Source organism: Bombus vancouverensis, chromosome 17 (assembly GCF_051014615.1).
Source record: "Bombus vancouverensis nearcticus chromosome 17, iyBomVanc1_principal, whole genome shotgun sequence".
Lineage (NCBI taxonomy): Eukaryota > Metazoa > Arthropoda > Insecta > Hymenoptera > Apidae > Bombus > Bombus vancouverensis.
The window spans coordinates 6782987-6803857 of record NC_134927.1 but is presented as its reverse complement, the minus strand read 5'-3'; the positions used below and the strand labels follow the sequence as shown (position 1 = coordinate 6803857).

The 20871-nt window shown below is 42.6% G+C and overlaps 2 protein-coding genes across 5 annotated transcripts in view; one reads left to right on the top strand and one right to left on the bottom strand.

The window, feature by feature from the left end:
- aop (ETS variant transcription factor anterior open) overlaps positions 1-19823 on the top strand; it is a 30365-nt gene extending 10542 nt beyond the window's left edge. The window contains exons 2-6 of one of the 4 annotated variants that reach the window (XM_076626058.1): positions 2884-3059; positions 13025-13270; positions 14251-14913; positions 15740-15989; positions 16568-19823. In XM_076626058.1, coding sequence (XP_076482173.1) covers positions 13054-13270; positions 14251-14913; positions 15740-15989; positions 16568-16904 — 1467 coding nt within the window. In that variant the 5' untranslated portion in view covers positions 2884-3059; positions 13025-13053 and the 3' untranslated portion in view covers positions 16905-19823. Of the gene's footprint in view, positions 1-2883; positions 3060-3092; positions 4142-6126; positions 6395-13024; positions 13271-14250; positions 14914-15739; positions 15990-16567 lie in introns of those variants that run through there. The other 3 variants (XM_076626059.1, XM_033349570.2, XM_033349569.2) reach the window with 3 other exon arrangements.
- On the bottom strand, positions 19578-20828 carry mtSSB (mitochondrial single stranded DNA-binding protein). Its single transcript, XM_033349573.2, has 4 exons — positions 20685-20828; positions 20501-20588; positions 20023-20142; positions 19578-19862 (listed from the first exon to the last, which is right to left on the bottom strand). The coding sequence occupies exons 1-4, from the start codon at positions 20694-20696 to the stop codon at positions 19660-19662; spliced, it is 423 nt and encodes a 140-aa protein (XP_033205464.1). The 5' UTR covers positions 20697-20828; the 3' UTR covers positions 19578-19659.
- Between the last annotated feature and the right edge of the window lie 43 nt (positions 20829-20871).

Sequence of the window (20871 nt, the reverse complement as noted above, 5' to 3'; positions counted from 1 at the left end):
AACCGCCTAGTTGCCCGCAACGACGAAATTTACGACACGGTTGAAAATCGTCGCGATTTTCATCGGCGTCTCCTTCGAAGCCCTAACGAATGACGCGTTGTTCGCGTGGGTCCATCGCTCGTCGGTACATACGACGAAACGTAGCCGGCGGCTTCCGACTAAATAGTCGCGTGTTTTAAAAATTTGTCGCCGCCCACCGATTGCGATCCGTCTAGCGAGATAGCGAAAGACACGCGTCTCTACAAAAGACGTGGAGAAAGGGGCGCGAGAACAGGCGGATCGCCGACGAGAGAAACGAATCAAAGCCAAAATCACGAGAGAAGAAACTCTCTGTTCCGTGTGGACAGAGAGAGAGACATCTTCTTTCGGGAGAAAGAAACACCTTTGGAGAGCAAAGTGCATCTTCGGAGGATAGTTTTCAAGTTTACTGGGCCACTCGAAAGAAACCTTGTGTGCCGAGATGAGGGTGGCTGGCACGCTACGGTGCAACGTCGAGGGATGTCGTGACAAGAGGAACGAGTGGCGCGGGAGAAAGAAGGAGAGCGAGGAATCGGGAGGAAAGAGCGAGGCGAGCGAAGGGATAAAGAGAGAAGAAAGAGGCTGGTTCCCATGAGGAGGAGCTCTGCTGCCGAGTGACGAGGGTGAAGCAGCCTTTTTATCGACTTCCGGTCGGCGTTAGTTGCACGCACGTGCATCCGAGGCCTCGATGCTCTCTTTGTACCTCCGCAGAGATTCTCATTCACCCTCGATCTTTCGCGCTCTCCTTCCTCGCTTCTTCTCGAGTAACAGGTAGTTGGAAAGTTCAACGAAATTTCTGCCCGATAAAAAGCTTTTCCATATCTTTCGCCGCCTCGTATTTCTACGCTTTTACGCGCTAGCGTTTCCACGGTATTGCAGTTAACTGCAGTTAACGGGTCCCTTTTACGTTCGAAATTATCGCGGCGGTGTTAAATCGCGTCACTTTCCTCGGTATATAAGGACGTCTGATTTTCTATCATTTTCCTTCCACGAACAGTTACTCGTTCGATAAAGAGAGCTACGTAAGAATCGTTTCGTTAAATGGAACGGAGCAAGCAGCGCGAAATCTTTATAATCTTTAAAACCAAAGTAAGTCGTCTCCCAATGTATAACGTTTCCTGCGAAAGATCATCGTACGAGATGTTACGTTCCGTCGTTAAAATAGGGTACAGGCGATCGATATTATCGTCGATATTTAGGGTTCTCAACGTTATCGTTCATCTTAAATATCGATTTGTTCGAAGAACGTAGAATTTTGTGTCTGTGATCGTCGGTCGATATGGAAGTACATTATTACAAAATTTCTATCTAATTCTATCTAACGTTTTACAAACGTTTACGCGTACGTCGCGAACAGACGTAAGTTACGAATCGTCTTACGTATATACTTTGGTTTAAAGATATTTCGATTTTAGTTGCAGCAAATTTGGCGTAACGAAAGACAAGGAACGGATAAATTCTCCGTACATTCTCCTCTGTGGTTTCTTGTCTTTTAAATTCGACATTTTCCCGTCCAACTACGCGACATCGACCAACTTTGAAAACGTATCGAACGGCGTGGAAAAAATTACGGCGTTCCACTTATAGAAACTAGTACGACAGCGCGATAGTGCGCGTTAGACGGTGCAAAATTTCCTTCTACGATTTTCCTCCAACTTCGCTCGCGACCAAGTTACAGCCTGTCCCAGTTGCTAGAAACACCCTGTATAACGGAACGCGCGAGGAATAACGTTTAATCGTGTTTTTTCCGGCAGTAGTTCCTAGTGGCGCGGCGATCGAGGGTATAAAAGAGGGCGGAGAACACTAACCACGTGGGTCGGTCGTTCGTCCGATAAACCTCTGTTCGACGACGTGTCACTGACCCTCTCTTCTCCAACCTCTCTCCTCGCTCGCCACTCTTCTTTTCCCTCTTTCTCCATTTTTTTAATTCGTTTTCGCGATAACGATTCGACACGAACGGTCTCTTAACCGTACTGCGTTCTTTCGGTCGTTTGCGACCCAATCGTACGTACCGTTCTAGCGTTAAAAAGTGTCTCGAGTTCGAACGAAACGCGTATGCCTGTTTCGTTTGCCGAGAACCTCGCCGGTCGATCGAGTCCTATTCTCCTGCTTTTCTAACTAGGCTGGCGCCTTTGTATTTTTTTCAAGTTGGCAGCTACCGCTTTAGGTTAAGTTGGCGACATGTTACGATTTGAAAGAACCGCCAAGAACCTTCCATCTTTTCTTTTTCCTGTTTTCGTTCGCAGGGTACGCGGTGTGTCGCGTGTGAATTCGAAAACAAACGTTTCGTATTCGTTGCAGCCTGTTTCTTCGAACTTTTCGACGACATATTTCTAACGGATCGAAACGAGCCTTCTCCTTCGTTTGGTGCTAACGAGAGAATTATATCGAAGCCAAGATCGCGAATCGAGAACGCGAGTGTCGCAGTGGGGTTAGTGATCGTTCGAATTCGAAGATTGCAAACACGGCTTTTGGTTCCGTGCGTGCATATGGACGATTAACGAAATGAATCGTTATAATCGCTGTAACGATATCGCATGATCGATGTACACGCGTGGATTTCCATATTTACGTAACTGGACAGACGGACGAAGAAAGACCGGATTATAGATGATACGCCAGATAGAATCACCGCTTACTGGGAATTTCATGGCTTCGAACGTGAATTATCGCCGCGGCATTTCCTGTAATTTAAACGATATAATGGATTCGAAAGAGCTTTCGCGGCGCACGAAAGTTCACGGGCAAACGGTAATCATTTGAGAAAATACGAAACGTTGCGCGTACTTTTCTCTAACTTTTACGTACAATTATAACGCTGCTACTATTACGAGTGATATGAGTGATATCCTTCCAACTTTTCAGCCGAAAACCCTTCGAATCGTGACTAATGCTCCTTGGTATATCTCTAACCAGACGCTTCACGAACGTCTTAAGATCCCATCCATCGAACACGTAATTGGACTGGATGCAGTAAAATACGAAAATCGAAATACGAGTCATGGAGAAGGAATCCCCGTATTAAGGTATCAACGAGCCAGGTAAAAGTAGAGAAAAAGATACAAACGGTTGGTCGAAGGACCTGGTCTGATAATATAATTAACGGTTAAACCGTTAAAATGTAATAACGTGTGCCTAATCGAGTTGACCGTAGCGCGTTTGCCCCGTAAAATGAAATAGACGGATATGTGTATAAATGTATAATTACAAACTCGGTTACCTGAAAAATCGCATCTTTGTAATCCTTGATTTTTGACTTGTATTTGTCAGTTGTATCGCGAATTAAGGCCTATAATTTATATATATATGTACATACTTTAGTATTTGCGTAACGAATAATAAAAATAACGAATATGATACAATGGAAAGGAGCGACTAAATATGAAATTCTAATAGGACGTCGAATAAAATTTTATTCGTGACTGATTATTCGACTAAAAGTTTATTCGAATAACGCCCATCGTGACGCACGAGCACCCAGTACCGTACGCACCGTTAAGCAAATTATCTAAATCGACATCCGCGTCATTTGGGGGACTTTAAACGACGAAGATCTGCGTGTTAGCGTACCTCTATCGTCCGCGTGGCTGCTTCTCTGTGAACGCGAACGCTGTGCGAACACGGTATCGGTTTATCGAGCGATTCGTCGGCGTGCAAAAAGTTTCCATGCTTGTTCTTAATTGCGATAACACGGAGGCCATAATGCGTTCACCGTTGCACGAAGAGTGGCGTCAAACTGTTGCAGCGGCGGCGACATTCGCGTCGACGAACCGACCAAGATTCGCTTAAACGGGTCTCGACACTGGCTACGGAACACCGAGTCGGAAATCGAGTCGCGAAGGATGAACGCGGAAGACGAAAAGGTCTTCGTTGTCTTTGTCTTTTACGACTGATTTTCCCCGCCTTTTTCCATATCCGGACGCGGCGGGCGAGCAGTAGCTGGCAGGAAACAAAGCTGACTCGAGCCGTGGACCGACCGTTGGGATTCGAAGGACCACCGCGGATCAGACGAGGATATTAAATCGCCGACGATCCGCGCCGATTCTCCCGAGCGAACGGTGTAGATTCGGCTTAACTCGCTACTCGTCTACCGCACTGGCTCTGTTCGAACCAGCCTCTACCAGTAAGTGGACGGACGTTGATTTGTTTGCGTAGTGCGCTACGCCAGTGGCTGCTATCTCGGCCCGCATCTCTCTTTTCTGCTTCTCTTTCTCTCTTTCTTTCCGCCCGCGGAGGAACGAGAAAGCACTTCCTTGTGAGTTGGCGAGAGCGTGACGTAAGCGGACGCGCGAGCATCGGGTTCACCGACCAACTCAAGGTCGCGGAAACCCAGCTTTTCTTCTTTTCCCCGGTCCTCTTTTCGTTTCCTTCGTTCCACTCATCGAGTTGCAGTGGTTCGCCAAACTGTTCCAACGTCTAGTATTTTTTCTTTTTATATATATATATATATATAGAGAGAGAGAGAGAGAGAGAGGAGAGGTTCATTTATCCGGATTGATAGGGAGACAAAACCGTTGGGACAATGGAATTTTCGAATAACGGAACAATCGCCTTCCCGATATGAAATTTCGTTTATTCGAGTACGAACGAGGACCGATCGATAGCTTCTTTAAACGTATACCTTTGATATTATCGTATTATCTTTTTATCGGCCGCCAAGTCGCGTAATTCGTTCGATAGAGTCACGTTCTTTTCGCACTTGGAACTATCGAGGCTCTTTTTCGAACGCCACGAGTGCCTCGGCATGCGAAGCCATCTCTTCGCTGCCACTTTCGTTTGCTGTTTCCATTCGTGTAAAGTCGTCGTTATTATCGTATTTATCGGAACGAAACCATTTCGTTACATCGGTATACTCGAGGTTTTTCCACTGTCGTTAGCATCCGAAGAATCCACGCGCTTCGGATAAATTTTACGATAGACGATAGTAGGTAGATGGGCGGCGGACGAGGGAAGGATGAAATTACAAATACAACGAAGAATTGTTCAAACTCAAACTTTATTTATCATCGATTGTTTGTACCTTGTCGTGTTACGCGTGTAACTGGAGTTGCGGAAAGTTATGTCGGTCAAAAGCGGGTCGCGAGTGGAAAAAATGTAAGAAGCGTTCATCTATAAAATGAGAGAGAAAACTGTGAATACAAAAAACACGACCGAACGGCGATACTATATCGAGATAATAGAGAAGCAATGACGTACGGCGATGTATCGTATATTGGCAATTTTTGTTTGCGAGACGGTCGTGGTATTGGGTTATCGGTTAGTGGTACGAAAGCGGCGCCACTACAGTTTCATTTGACGCCACCTCAAACTGTATTACTTCGCACAGCTTGCCTAATCAATAGTAATAGCGACTTCGGTTATCGTGGAATTTTCAATGGAAAACGTTTCCTTCGCTTCGTTTTACGCGTCGTATGTCATCGTTGTGTAAACAGATTCGTAAATGCACGTCCATACTCGACAAGTTGCACGAGTACACGTTAAAACGAGTAAAACGCGTCGTACGAGAATACGTCCCAGGTACTTTAGTTTTCGAATTATGGACGACTACGGAAAACGGTCAAAGCGTATGTCTGGTGCCTGACACGCGCAATTGTACGTTTTAGCATCGAGTACGTACCAGCATGGAGCTTGTCTCGAGATGTAAAGCTAGCTGAATCGATACGAAGCAGGTAGTGCTTCTCGCCATTATATCCTTACGAGTTTCGTTATTTCGCTATTGTTTTACTAGCGGAAAAAAGCACAAATTGCAAAGTTTGCACGATCAAAATGAAAATACGCTACGGCTGTATATTACAGGCAACGCTTAGAAAGCCCCTGTACGCGTTACGTACAAAAAATATTGCGATGCAAAGTTACAGGAAGCAACTCGTATCGTATTGCTTTTTTAAACGAATTCCAAGTTTCAGTGAAAAATTTGCATCGTATATCGAGTTTTGCTTTATTTTTTTTATTTCGAATATCCGTTTATATTCGTTTTTCCATGTCCGGCCAGCGTTCCTTGCCGACGTACGTAGGTGTACGCTGAATTTTCCGCATAACCGTAGATGGAATTAAAGCCTGATAACGTTTCAGAATGCAAGAGGACGATACTTTTGGCTGCTGCGCACGATTCCATTGACGAGAGCCTCGCGTTCCCGCCCCTTTTCAATTCCAAGGAAAATCGGTTATCGTATCAAGACGTTCCGGAAACAATCGGCTCGATACCGGCGTTCTCGTAAAACGCGTTTGCGCCAGATAAGCACCCAAACCTACGTAAACTCCCGTTTAAACGATCATATACGCGGCGTTGCGAGGAAATCTGTGTAATCGGTGATTTACGTGGCGCATGTGCGATAGATCATCGTGCAGTTGGAGCGTAACGAAAATTATAGAGGAGGTAAGCAGAGTGTACCGGGACCGGAGAAAGTTTTCCCTCGTTATTCTCTTCTCTATAGACGCATCGTTGTTATTATGTAATTTTCTCGTACCGTCTCCTATGCTTGTCTTGCGAAATTCGGACGATAGCTTTTCGAACGGTCGACGGCCGCCTCTTCTTTTGCTTTTTGCGTCGATATCGCGTCTCCGGTCGTACGGAGTGAGATCGCGCATCGACCAGGGTTTGGCGATTCGGAATAGACGCGTCTCCACTTCCGGGACGAGAAGAATTCTCTATCGTTGTCGAGCTACGACTCGACCTAATTGCTTGCCACGTTCTGTGCGTGTATCCGATGTATAGAACGTGTAGGGTGATTGATAGATACGCGTCCGTGTTCGAGGAGGTGAACGCACGCGTTGAAACAAGCGCGAAGACGTACGTCCTGCGAACGTACGTCCCGTGTACCCGAGTTACAGATAAATTAGAGAAATGGTTGGAAGCGTGTGCCTTTGTATCTGGATATTTACACTGTACGCCCTAAGGCCCGGGTACACGCCGAGACTCGTTGTCACGCGTGCATCGACGCTTTTCGTCCGGTCTGTGTCGATTTCGGTGTTTGCCTGCGTTCCTATCGTCGACGTTAGAACCGTCCGACTAGAACCGACGTTAGAACCGTAATTCACTTCGAATAAAATAATTTTCCGTATTAACGTTTCCGCCAATCGTCCAGTCATACATACACATTTGCCATTTGCAAAAATCAAGGGCACTTTGATTTCTCGTTGGAAAAGCAAAGTTTCGACAATTTTTCCATCGCTATATGTACGCAATAAATAACGGCAAATTACGAGTAATTTGATCTACGGTTATAATACAAAGAACGTTAATACGTTAATGGACGATATTAATATCTACTAAATTGTAAGAAACGCGAACGTAAGTACGATATCGGATGATATCGATAAATCGTCGGTTTACACGCATAACTACGTGAGAAGTAAAATTCCAAACGTTTTTAAATTCGAACAATGGGAATATGTTTGTCGAAGGTATTGCCATCTCGAGTGTACATATGTACTCTTATTTTTGTCGCGGACGATGTTACATGGAAGCGTGTTGTAGTTATTGATTACGAAATGTCAAGTACGAAAGCCTTCTTTTAATCCGTTTTATACGCGGAAGTGGACTGATAACGTCGGGTAACGTGATCGACACTTTATTCTTTGGTTTCGCGCGGCTTCTGTTTTTTCGTTGTTGTTCTTTCCTTTCTTGTTTCCTGATAAACGTCGAATCTTACGTGGCCAATTTATATCAACGTTTGTACAAGTGAAAACCGACATGGCTTTTGTAATTATTCGCTTTCTCAGAAGTGAGTCATAGTCAGTGTGTTGGGCATTATCGAGTAAATTCTCGATTATATAATTATTTGAATAGAGAGCCGTTCGTTATTCGATAGTTGAAACGAAAGACAGAGACAAGTTATTTGTTGCTTAAAATACCAAAGTTAATTACCGAAATTAAACGTTGTTTGCGAACAGACCTCTATTTTTCGTTTGCTATTATTATCATCTATTTTTATTAAACGGTACTATTCGACTACTATTTAGTATAATTAAATGCAAACAAAAAGTAACATTTTATTTGCGAGTAAGAAACAGTAAATACGTTATTTTTCGCGTCGTTTAAACGAGAAATTTAATTTTTATTAGCAACTAGATAGAACGTTATTTCAATCTGTTATTCGTTATTCAACGGGTACGTAAAACTTACCAGCGCAGCGTTAATTTTAATAAAATTAATGGTACTTTGTCTACCATAAATATACCTGTGTTGCATAATTCGCAGTAATAGGAATTACGTATATCGTAATTTGAAAATGCTGCTGAATTATGCAGTAGAAAGAAAAGAAGCAGGTAAAATCTCTTGCGAAACGGAATTGTTTTTCGAATAAAACTGGCGACATTTAAAATCGTTTGGGAGTTTTTCGAGGCACGGCCAACCTTTTCCACGAGTCGATCAACAGCTAATATAATTTGTATTACGCCGGTAATAAATCAACTTATTATCAGCGATGTATCCCCCGTTATCGATGAATCAATAGTAGATTGCCACATAATGAAGCTCGACAGGAATTAGCGAAAACTGCGAGTAAGATAAAGAAAGCGAGAAGGAGAGAGGAAGCGGTCGAGTACCCGGAAGAAAAGAGAATCGACTCTTGGCTCTGCGATAAATCTTAAATCCTCCTCAAGGATCTTCCGCCTTCTACCGTTAACCAGAACGATTTCGTGCTTGGCTCGGAGTTCTCTTATATTTTACAACTGCCTCTTTTTTCTTTTTTTTTTTTTTTTACGACCTTTATTTTGCTTCGAATCGCGTGCATCAACCGCAAACTCGCTTTTTTTTTGCAACAGTTTTGCGACATACGCGCAAACAGACGAATCTGTTTTGTTTACAAAGGAGGAAAGGAGCATCGTCGATCGGACGTTTCTTCGGTTTAGTCGAGCGAGCGAGACCCGATAACGATCGCGATAGTCAACGAATTATAGTGGAAGCTGAAAGCGCTCGTTCCTCTCCGACGAGGAAAGTTTTAAGCAACCCGTGAGCCCGTGGATAGCGTTTAGCCAACGACAAACGGCGTGTAGTCGCGTTGAACGAAAGAGAAGAAGAGAAGAACACGCAGTTGCGGTAAATCCGCGTAACGCTTGTAACATTTTGTTGCGACAAAGTACGATAGCATAACGATAAGGAAGCAAAGTGAGAGTCGACGCTTCGTCCGCGTGCTGGTTCGTTTTCGACCAATTGTTTTAAGCGAGTTTTCGTTCTTTTCGTATCTTTGGTTCAGTTTTGCGCTCGCGGAATACCTTTTCTTAGGTGACTCCGCGTTATATATTGCGACACGGTAGCCTGAGCAACGTCGTTTATCGCTAAAAATTGTCTGCTTTTCGCATACGCGGAAACGTGCTACGATTTTGCAAAAAAGTCATTCGCTGTATCTTTAGAACCGATAAATAATCGATAACCGTAATCCGTCGAAGGCGACAAAAATCGAATCACCAAGAAAGTAAGATTCTCTTAAATAGCGCTAATAGGGCTAATATCGCGGTAGGGCTTTGATCGAGAGCGCGATCTTTGCCGCGTTTCGCGTGTCAACGGAACATTACGATTTGCTAAATATCGAAATAGCGTTTGCCAGCAAACAGTTGGCAGAAAGCGTGGGGGACGGCTAATGTCGATCAAATTGTAGTAGTTTCCTTCGGGTTGTCGTTAGTTACGCAACAGCTTCTATGAATAAGACATAACGAACCTCTGACATTAAGGAAGATCGGGGAGAATGTTCGCTTCCTATCTGTTTATGTTTATATTTACATTTATCGCTATTCCAATTCAGATTACATGCCTCTGTATGTATGCGTATCTCCGTTTGTACGAAGCGATATATGCGTGTTTTTTTAATCGTTTCCTTTTGCTAATTTTGCTCGTTCTTGCCGTCTTGTTTTTTTTTCTATTTCCACTGCGTGACCTTTGTACAAAATTTTTCTGTGTGTTAAAGAGACGCGTTATAAATAAGAATATCGATAAATAACGCTCGCGTTAAGAAATGAGATAATTTGAACGATACTACAACTGCGATATTTTGATGTTCCAGTATAGTCTATTTGGCGTTCTAATTTATGTTCAGTCGCACGTATATGTATATACACGTATAAATTATTATTGTTATATTCGTTAGCTTTTCCTTTTAACGACTAGCCTCGCTACGTTTTTTCTATCTGTATCTCTCTCTCTCTCTCTTTGAAAGAACGATTTCGGTGTTATCGTTGCATTGTAATTTTTAATGCGTGAATCAACGAAAACGTTATGACTCAGAATATGTATAAAACGAGTGAGTCACCGTCTTTAGCGGAAATTGAGATTTTTCAATGCGACGCTAGAATTCCAAAGGGACGATCTTCACGGTGTCTTCTTTGCCGCAATCTTCGTTATCGATTCGTGGAACAAAAATTTTATGGCGCACACTTTGTTTCTGTATTCTCGTAATGGAATAGGGTCGGAGAAAAGGAAATTCGTACTTACTATTATATTTGCGTCAAGCTTTCGAACGATAGACCTTCTCGATGTGTCGAATTCGAGAGAGAAAAAAAAAAAAGAGAAAGAGATCGGCGATGAGCCGACCAAATTACAGAGTATCGCCAAAATATCATCGAGTATAACTCGATGAAACGGTATTTAACGGAGCAAAGTTTGTCGAAATGGCGCGCAGAATCGATAAACTCGTAGCCTGCGATAGGACAGAGTCGCAGTGGTTGTAGCGCTAAATCCTAAAAATTATAGCGGGCCTTAAGTACCTACGCTATCCAAGTGCCTACCTAGTGCATCTGAATGAAAATCTTTTCATCGGCAAAGATAATACTTGGCGTTTTCCGCCGGGCAATACGCTCTGGTAAATTATATACGAACAAACTGTAGAGCGCAGAGAATGGCTGATATCGTTATTTCCCTTTGGTTTCGTCGCTTTTAATTGCCTTTAATTGCGTTAATTGCGTTTCGATAGACGTTGTTGCGCATTCCTGATATCGGTCGTTAGAGCAGCCAGCGGATTTTTACGCGGATTCACATTTTTGCAAACACCATCGAACAACCTGCGTGGAAAATACTTTTTGTACGCGCGTTTTCTAAAGCTTCGCGCTTCGAAATCTCCTACGAACGCGTGCAAAGGTTATTACGTCAGGTACTTGGTTGAATTCCATTAAATACCGTTAAACGTCGTTCTTTCGACGAACAAAGGGAAGAAAAGAAGACGGCGGTTGGGTGAAGAGGCGGTAAAAACAAAGTCGCGTAAGTCTGGCAGAACGAAATCCGGTAGACGGAATGTGATCGATCGAGCATCCAGAACGGGCATTTCCGGCTTGGAGGTTGCGACGAGCCAACGAAAGGAGGAAGTTGTACCGGAAGTCGTAATCGACGCGAGAAACTGCTCGAACGATCCTCCAAACAAAAACTGCCTTTCAGGCCTTCGGCAATTAGGACGTTCGAAATCGTCCGCGACCAGTTTATCTCTCGCCGCGTATCTTTCCTATCGAACGTTATATCGTGTAACGAGACAACGCGGAATTGCACACGCTCCAACGTAATACGCCGTTTATCGATTATATTGGGAAAATGGAAATAAAGGAGGAGCGTACTTTGCATCGATAGTACGAACGGTGAAATCTCCATACGAGAGATGTACGATGCCCGCGTTTTCCTCGTTGCTCCTTTAACGAATAAGCGTACGATTACGCATCGTGAATTACGTTAGAGCAAAGCTGTCGCAAAGCGTATCCAATTTTTACAAGTTTCCACGTTCGTCCGTCTTAACGCGAATAATAGTCGTGGTATTGCTATATGATATCGCTGTTTTATCGCGTTACATCGTAATTACTTGGCTCTCTGGCGATAATTGGCGTGCATCTATCCTGCTGTGTACGATACAGTGGTAGGTAGAGCAACGTCCGGATATGTGGCCAGCGGCCGGCACCGTGTTCGCTCGTATATCCGGAGACGCGACATTCCGAGAATTAACCCACGTTATTCGACTGTTGCTCGCGCGTCAAGGGTAAGAGCAGGCAGCGGGAAATAAGATAGCGCGGCAGAGTCCAGGTCATTTCCCTCTCTTGCTACTTCTAACGACGTATTACGTGGAAAACTGTTGGTCGGATAGCGCGGCGTTTCGGTCCTACGAATCTCGACGATCCGACTAAGACCGTCTAATATCGTCGTACCGTAACGTACCGTAACAAAGTGGGAAAAAAAGATTATCTGTATTTTAAATTCGATAGCGGGTCGAATCGCGTCGATACGGATCGCAGATAACGCCGAGGCCTGCCTCGAACTACCAGTTTCAGAAACTGGTGTGAGGACAACTCGGTGTTATATCCGTATCCGGCCGTATATCCCCGCCTATGCGTATGTGCGTCGATATCTCTACTTAAAAATATCTTTTCCGCGGAGATATATCGAGGTTTTGTTATTCGTGCGAGCGCGGTCTGCCGACTTTTATGGGCGATTGCGCGCGAGCGAAGATGCATTCCGTTTCTTTTCTGCTCGCGATGATTGGCAACGTCCGCGCGGCAACTTGCCTTCGTTTTTCTTCTCGCGTGTGTCGTATAAAAAGCGACGAACGACGTAATCGATAGCTTCGCAAAAATAGGTCCACGCGACACGACGTAAAACGTAAAGTCGATCGGAGGGAAAAAAAAACGGCGGAGGGGTTTGGGTGTCGTGGCGCTTCCGTTCTTTCCTTTGAACGTCATTCTCTCTCTCTTTTTTCATTCCATGGCAAGTTTCTTTCTCCGTCTCGCGATCGGTTCGCGTGGTCGGCGCTTCCCGAACGAGAATTTCCTGGTGCGGAACAATGGCGCAACGACCTTCGCGTGCCAATATCTTTGCCTTTCCTTCGCGTCTGCGACACACCTTTTTCCTCGTTATTAATTTCCTGCTTACGTCGAAATCGAAATCGAAATAGACGTACGAACGAATCTATCGCTAGTATTTTTTAGATGGAACCCAATCCCGGAATCGCGATACTCGAGTCGCGTTAAAAGTCCGCGCGCTCTAACGACGATCGTCGTCGAATGGTATTTGAAAATGTCGGTGTTTTGTCGATTTCAGGGACAAGAAGATAGAGAGAGAAACGTGTTATGAAATTGTTGCCGTCGATTCAGCTGCCGCAATTGCCACCGGTCTCGGCCGGCGGTGGAATGACGGGGATGGACTCTCGACTACCACCGGGTATATCTCTGCCTTTTAGCCCGACAGAGCTGCTCTGGCGATACGGACCTGCCATGAATTTTCCACCCACTCATCCGCCACCGAGTCCCTTTCTCGATTTCAAGACGCATCTACCAGCTAGTTTGGGTAAGTTCGCTTCCATTTTCGTCTCCTCTACTCGCGAAACGTTCGAATTTTATTCGACGAAAGGACGCGTTCGCGATTATCGACGCTGGTCGTTAGCGCGCAGACTGTCGTTATTGTCATCGATCATCCTACTACCGTTATTTCACCGTTTCCCTCTTTTTCTAGCTACACATTTCCTAACAACGTCTAATATTAATTATTCATACGTCGTTGTTACGATTCATGAATTAGAAATATCGGTATGTTGACACGTGTGTATTCTTGTATTTAAATACGCATGAATTAGAGACCTTTAACGTCCGAGTACGTGGTCGTTGAATCGCATAATTAAACATACGTATAGGAATACGTTCGTCGTTGCAATTGCCATTCGTGAGATTCGCTCGAGCGAAAAACGGCGTATTACCGAAAACTGATCCACGAGCAGAGCCGAAACTTTTCCCACGTATTTCGATTTAGAATTACACCGTGGAACGATCGCGTCGTCCGGCGTGTATATACTTTTAACGACTTTAGACGCAGTCGAGCGAAATGTATTTTTACGAGCATTTGGAATCACCTCGTTGTGAAATTTCAACTTTTGCCTGTATACTTCGTTATAGATACAACGTTTTGCATTTGCGACAAAGTTATATAATTGCCTGTAATTAGTAACTATATTCGGAACTGGTAGGGACGCTGTAACGTTATTCGACGAAAGTACGAAGAAAAACGTGCCTGTACGTTAGTCGCGGATTAAGTAATATTTTTACGTAACCGACGTCAAATGTATTACGAACGTGTAGGTTTTTAATTTAATTAGGTTAGGATGTATCTTTTCATTAAAAGCATCGATACACGCGTATTCGTGTATTCGAGTCGTCGAATATTCGTATCTCGGACTAACGATCCTAACGAACGAAAAGACCATAAGCGTGAAAAGAAAAAGAAAAGAAACAGAAAGAGTAGAAAGAAATTAATGGAACGCGTATGTCCGACAGCTTCGGATCCACGGCTATGGTCCCGCGAGGACGTGGCGACGTTCCTGCGATGGGCCGAGCGAGAATTCGACCTACCCCAATTCGACATGGACATGTTCCAAATGAACGGCAAGGCGCTCTGTCTGCTGACAAAGGCGGATTTGGGAGAGAGGTGTCCAGGCGCTGGCGACGTGTTGCACAACGTGCTGTCGATGCTGGCCAGAGACTTTAGCCAGCTTCAAAGATGTCTTCCCAGCAGTCCAGTGACGCCCACGAGACCGTCCGCGTATCCCCTCAGCCCTCATTCGCATCCTCCTACCCCGACCTGGACGGAGAACCCGTACACGGCGAATCTGGCCTCGTTAATGTCGGCGAATTCGGTGACGCTGTCCCCGGCGCCCTCGGTCGACAGTCAAGCAGGTTCGCCGGGGCACACGGAAGGTACTCAGAGTCAGGTTTACAAAAGCGACTCGGACGAGGACAATCAACAGGCGGCGAACGGAAGCCCACCGGCCACCCCGACCGCCCTCGCAGCGCAGAGGTTAAGCGAAGTTTGCGTCAAGGATCAGCCCAGTCCGACGTTGACGCAACCGATGATGCCTCTGACGCCCGGTGCCTTCAGAACGAACCCTGCCAGCGCTGCGAGAGAGTTTTTCCCCAGCGACTCCCCGGAACCCAATACGAGTAAGTGGCGCTTCGCAGATATTAGTTTTAAGGATTTCACGAGCCGAGTAGCCTTCGCTCGTCGGTGTTTCGCGTCAGATCGGCACGTATTTTTCAATTTTCTACTCTCGTCTTGCCTTGTCCCGATAGCGAATGTCGCGTCGTAAATCCTACCCGTTGTACAGCGAGATCGTTGCTTGCCAAACGGGGTAAAAAGCGCGTTCTTCCTACGTTTGCCCGCAGACGTTGCCCCTTGTTTTGCATTCCAACGGAGAACGACGAGATACTTGTTCGCGGACGTGCATTTTACGAGGCTCTTGCCTGCACCACACGTATATAGATTGGCTGCGAACGCACGTTCGTCGACGATTGTCTGCCAGTTCGGACTAGATTCCATTTCGCGGACTGTCTTTGCGCTTGAATTTTGTCTGCCGTCGTCCGCGGATTTGCCGCGGAAAACGCGAGTCGATCAGTTTTTATATAAAAAATAAGAAAAAACGATCGGTTCGTTCGAGGAAGATGTTGACAATAATTGGATGGTCGTGTATCAAAGTTATTCGTTACTATTTCTTTCGACGCAACACCGCGAGTACCTGACACGCATCTGAAATTAATGTTGCGAAGGTCATGGTCCTAAAAATTCTCTACTAGATAGCAATGAATCTGAGAGAGAGTTTCCAAGTATCGAATAAAGTATTCCTAGACGCACTTAGGCGTACGTATACGACTCTGTCGAGTACAGATGGTAACAACGATACGAAACTGATGGTATAATTAATAACGATATCGTAGATTAGCCGACTCGAAATGGACGTGTAAAAACGCTTGCTTTTTCTTTGTCACGCAGATGGTAGACTTTTGTGGGATTTTCTGCAACAACTTTTGAACGATCCCTCGCAACGGTATACGCACTACATTGCGTGGAAAAGTCGGGAAACGGGGGTATTTAAAATCGTTGACCCCCCTGGACTTGCGAGGCTCTGGGGCATCCAGAAGAATCATCTTTCGATGAATTACGATAAAATGAGCAGAGCCCTCCGATACTATTACCGAGTGAACATCTTGCGAAAGGTCCAAGGAGAACGACACTGTTACCAGTAAGTTGATTCTGTCGTTGTAATAATTTATCTGTCGTATTGCCAACTAACAGCGAGATGATACAGATATTTATCTAATAAGCTGCGGAAACTGACACGATTTCGTAAAAGTAGGAATATTTCATCGATTCGAGAGATAAATTTTGAGCAAATACTTGCCAATCGATTTCCCTCGATCCTCGAAAAGTTAGAAAGATAACGATATACAAAGTTTATTATATAAATATTCCTCCGTTATTGGATTAAATACTAAGAAAATGTTTATACGATTTTAGTGAAAAGTATTTTCATAGGGCCGCTTGAATATAAAAGCTGTCGAACGAAAATATTTGTAATACGACGATTACAACTAACGCATAAAAGCTAGTCGAGGAAAAGCGAAACACACAAAGACCTACGTAATTGGAGGTTATTCAAACCCTTAACTGTTTACGTACGTGTTGAAATGAAGTAATTTCCCCTATATATGTACTTAATTGCTTTTGTAATTCAGTCGAGTTAAAGAAGTTGAAACTTTAATATCGAGCTTCCTACGAAATGGAATAGAACTCGCTTATAACAGGTTTCTATGTATTTAGGTTTCTGCGAAATCCAACGGAGCTGAAGAACATAAAGAACATATCTCTGCTGCGTCAGCAAATGCGGATAAAGTCAGAGCCGGAAGAAGAAGGCGGAAGTGGCGTCGAGCCGGAAATCGATATGCCGACGGACCTCTCCATGTCTAGCATGAGTCAGCCATCCAGCGAGCAACAACAACAACAACAACAACAACAACAACAACAGCAGCAGCAGCAGCAGCAGCAGCAGCAACAACAGCAGCAACAACCTCTGTCTCTTCACGATCCACCCGCAAAGTATAGAAGTCACGCGTACAATCTCGTGAAAACTAATCAAGAGTCTGAAGAGAAAAAGTGACGCGAGACGTAGCACCGACCCGACTGTGCGTTTTTAACGCCAACCGAGTCAACGGATCTTGCACTATAGAACGTACTCGTTACTTGATCAGAGGCAGTCGTGTTTCGCGATGATGCGAAAGAATTGACGTACTTTCTGTTAAATACGCGAGCTATCTCGACAAAGTCGCTCTAGCCTTCGCTTTCGGAATGACACACGCATCTAGGGATATTCGTTGCCGTACAAAGATTGCTAGGTCGTAATTTTTCAACCACTGTTCGAACAAGAAGAAGTTAGTTAGAAACTGGCAACCGACTTGCGATCGATGTTTACAGGGCAAATACACACGACGAAAGACTGATAAATAAAAATATCGTGCGAGTTACCGCGTCAAGCGACGAAAAGAACGGTGTCCAAAGCAGCAACGACGTTGCCTCGGCCGTGATTAGCTGATCGTGACACGCCTCGAATAGTAAACTGCATCACGATGCATTTTATTTCGACGTTGGCCGCAACTTCGAACAACGTCCAACCGATTTTGAATCGGGCTCGAGGATGAGCAACGAACAAACAGCGGTCCATCAATTTCCACGCGTTTCAAATAGATAATTGGCTGCGCGGAACCTTGTCAAGGCCGCCAGGAGCCAATTGTCGTGCTACAATTGTGGAGGACGCTTCAGTGAAGCTTGAACTTTTCGCGGATATTCCGCCATCCGTTTTCCATCCTTCGTGTGAACGCACGTGCGCGAGTGTGAAACGTTTCTCGCTTCTACAACGAACTACTTTAGAAATGCTTATAGAGCGTTATCGACGAACGTACAAAACGGTGTTCGGGAAACGATCCAGCTATTTTATTCCAAAGTTCTTCTGTGATGTAAACTTTAACCTGAAAGTAAATTTTCCCGGTAAATATGCTTTTAAGTGCGACTAGAGATTGGATTTATCCAACGTTCTCTTATTTGAAAGGGATTTGAAAAGGATAAGGAATTGTTGCGAGCCAGATCTTGATATTAGTTTAAAATTAACGTAATATAGCTCAAATCGTTTAAAGAGGATCCAATGTTACGCGGTCCGTTTTGTAAATAACTAAATCTGAGAAAATTTCGAAACTAGTTTCCCGTTGCACCGACTCAGTTGTGCCAATCTAATCGTCGGTAATTACGTACATGTACGCGTTTAGTTTAGTGTGCTGTATAAAAGGAAACAAAAAGGGAAAATGACGCGATCGCCGCTTCAAGTGGTCAAAACGATGCTGAAGATCGCTTGTATCCCTACATCTATAAGTAGATACTTGTACATAAATTGACGAGCTATCGAGAGAAAACGAAAAAGTATAATAAACTCTATGAAAGCAGACAAAAATGTGCGAGAGTTTTAAGGAATTCGGGGCCAGAGTTATATATATACATATATATATGAATATAAATTTATGTATAAATAAATCTCTATATATATTATATATATATATATATATTTTAGTACCGAAGAGAAATTTATAATCGAAATTTCTACGTTCGTTGTCGATGCGATTGTGACTCACATTCCTCGCCAACGGAACCTAGACTTTAAACAAAAAAAGAAAAAAAAAAAAAGAAAAAGAGAAAAAAAGAAAAAGTAAAAAAGGTATGTTGTAACTAGGGACCGAAGGCGTGTGTATGGTTAGAAAGTGGTTTTAAGATCGTATTTTTTACAAAAGACTCACATACAAACGGGACAGAAAGTATGGAAAAGTTCTTACGAGTGAATCAATGTACGTTTACGTACGTGTGAATGAGCGAGCGTGTGCAAGAAAGTAAGACAAGGAAAGACAAATAAGTCTGCAAATATGAAAAGTGCATTAGCAAGCAAGAGATTTATATAACTGAAGAAAAAAAAAACCGTTGTATTTCGCTATTTGTATACTGTGATCTACGTGAAGTTTTTATCATAAAAAGATGCAAATGCATAACAAACAATCGTGTATATAATTTTCATGAGAGAACAATTTATATTAATGATAAATATATTGAAATACACATATGCAATTTGTGTTCTTAAAGACAACCCAGATTTGGACCGTAACAAACATTTGATATTCCTATACATGCAATTTAATACACTTAAAGCGTGATTGTATCTAAAAATTATTTATTCGTAAGTACTAGACTTACGTGTCAATCCATAAACGTTATACACACATGGTTACATACGAATGTACATCTCACTCTAAAAATGGACGCTCCAAAAAAAATATCCCCTATGCAATCTCGATCTCGATTACGATCTTAGTTCGGATTGTCATATTGTCTTTAGAAATATATCATATACATGTGTATCACGCATGTGTTGTAGAATTTTTAAAGAGCATCGATATCCTGGAAAATTCTTTTATCTCCCAGCATTTACGATCCCCTTCCCTTACAATTTGCCAACAAAGTTTATATTTCATTTCTATTTACAAACTTTGTAGAAAATAAAACCTGTACAATTTTAGAAAATTACAAACTGTTTATTGTATAACTCATTACAAGTGGACGAGCAATGTGTAAATAAAGATTTATTTACTCGTTAAGCTAACTTTAACGGTTAGTTTATTATCCTTGGATAATCGAAGGTGAATCGAAACATTATAAAATAATAACATAAAAAAGATAATATATATATATAGCATTATATAGTATAACTCTGATACATGAAAATATTTAAAAACAAAAATATGCTGTTACTCTTGACTTTATTTATATACATTTTTTACGTACATTTTAGAATATAAAAGAGATCCCTATATAATAATAGTTTAAGACTGGAAAAATATTACATCATCCGCTATTATGCTAGTACTCGATCTTGCAATACCATCTTCATCTTTAAATTCCCCGTAACTTATTTTTCCCAAGACGTATACCCTTTGTCCTTTTTTCAAATAACTTAAAACAGAGTCGCGTAAACTTGGTTTAAAAATACATATTCTATGCCAGTCTGTCCGTTGTACGAAATCACCTGAAATTTTGTTCGATACAGTTTTTTTTGAATAAAGTTGAAGTTAAGTAAAACGAACGACTAATAAATTAAACGTGTAAAATTTATCGCATGTATATAATAACTCAAAGTCATTACGATATATAACTTAATTTGTATGTAATCAATTAATTCTACATACCATTCATATACTTATAGTTCATATGCGTGGCAAGAGAAAATATAACAACAGGATGATTTTCGCTACCTCTTTTTTGCGCTTCACCTCCTGCTCTTCCCAATAGGGCAACTTGATTTATAGCTACGATTAAGATTATAGAAACGATTAATATTTAACAGCGAGAGATGGAATAGTATTTATCTGGTAAAATTTTAAATACTTGTTTCTGATAGAAGCAAGATGTAAACAACTACATTATTGTATTTCTGAAAAGCACGCGATACAAATGATTTATATTGAAATTCACTGTTCAATTAAAGATACATACTTATTTCTGTATCATAGGCATCATAATGACGTTCATATTTTTCATTTACAAAAATGTAAAAAATCGATACACAAACAAATTCCCCGATCTAAGAAAGTTCTCCTCTAAACTCTTTATAATTCTGATGGTTGTTAGTGTATTGTAAAAAACAGATGAACTTTTATTACTTACTTTTTTCTAGTTTCATATTCTCGTTAAGAGTAGTACATAATTGTCTTTTTTCAATTATTCGGAGATTTTGTACTATTCGCGGGATAACCTAAAAATAACGCAATGTGTTTAATTTCATACGTTTTATACGTATTACGTTATACGTATTACGTTTTGTATCGTATATAACGTAATTTTAGATTACCTGTCGAAACATTTTTACTATTTTGTATGAGATGAAACGATATAACGCACTGAAATGAGAAATGAATCTAATACTCTCCGAAGAACTACGTTTCACACATGTGCATTCATAACACCAGGGGGCAGGGGGTGGGGCGAGAAATCTGATCTATACGATATATACCGGAGTCATCTGCGCTCTAGTGACA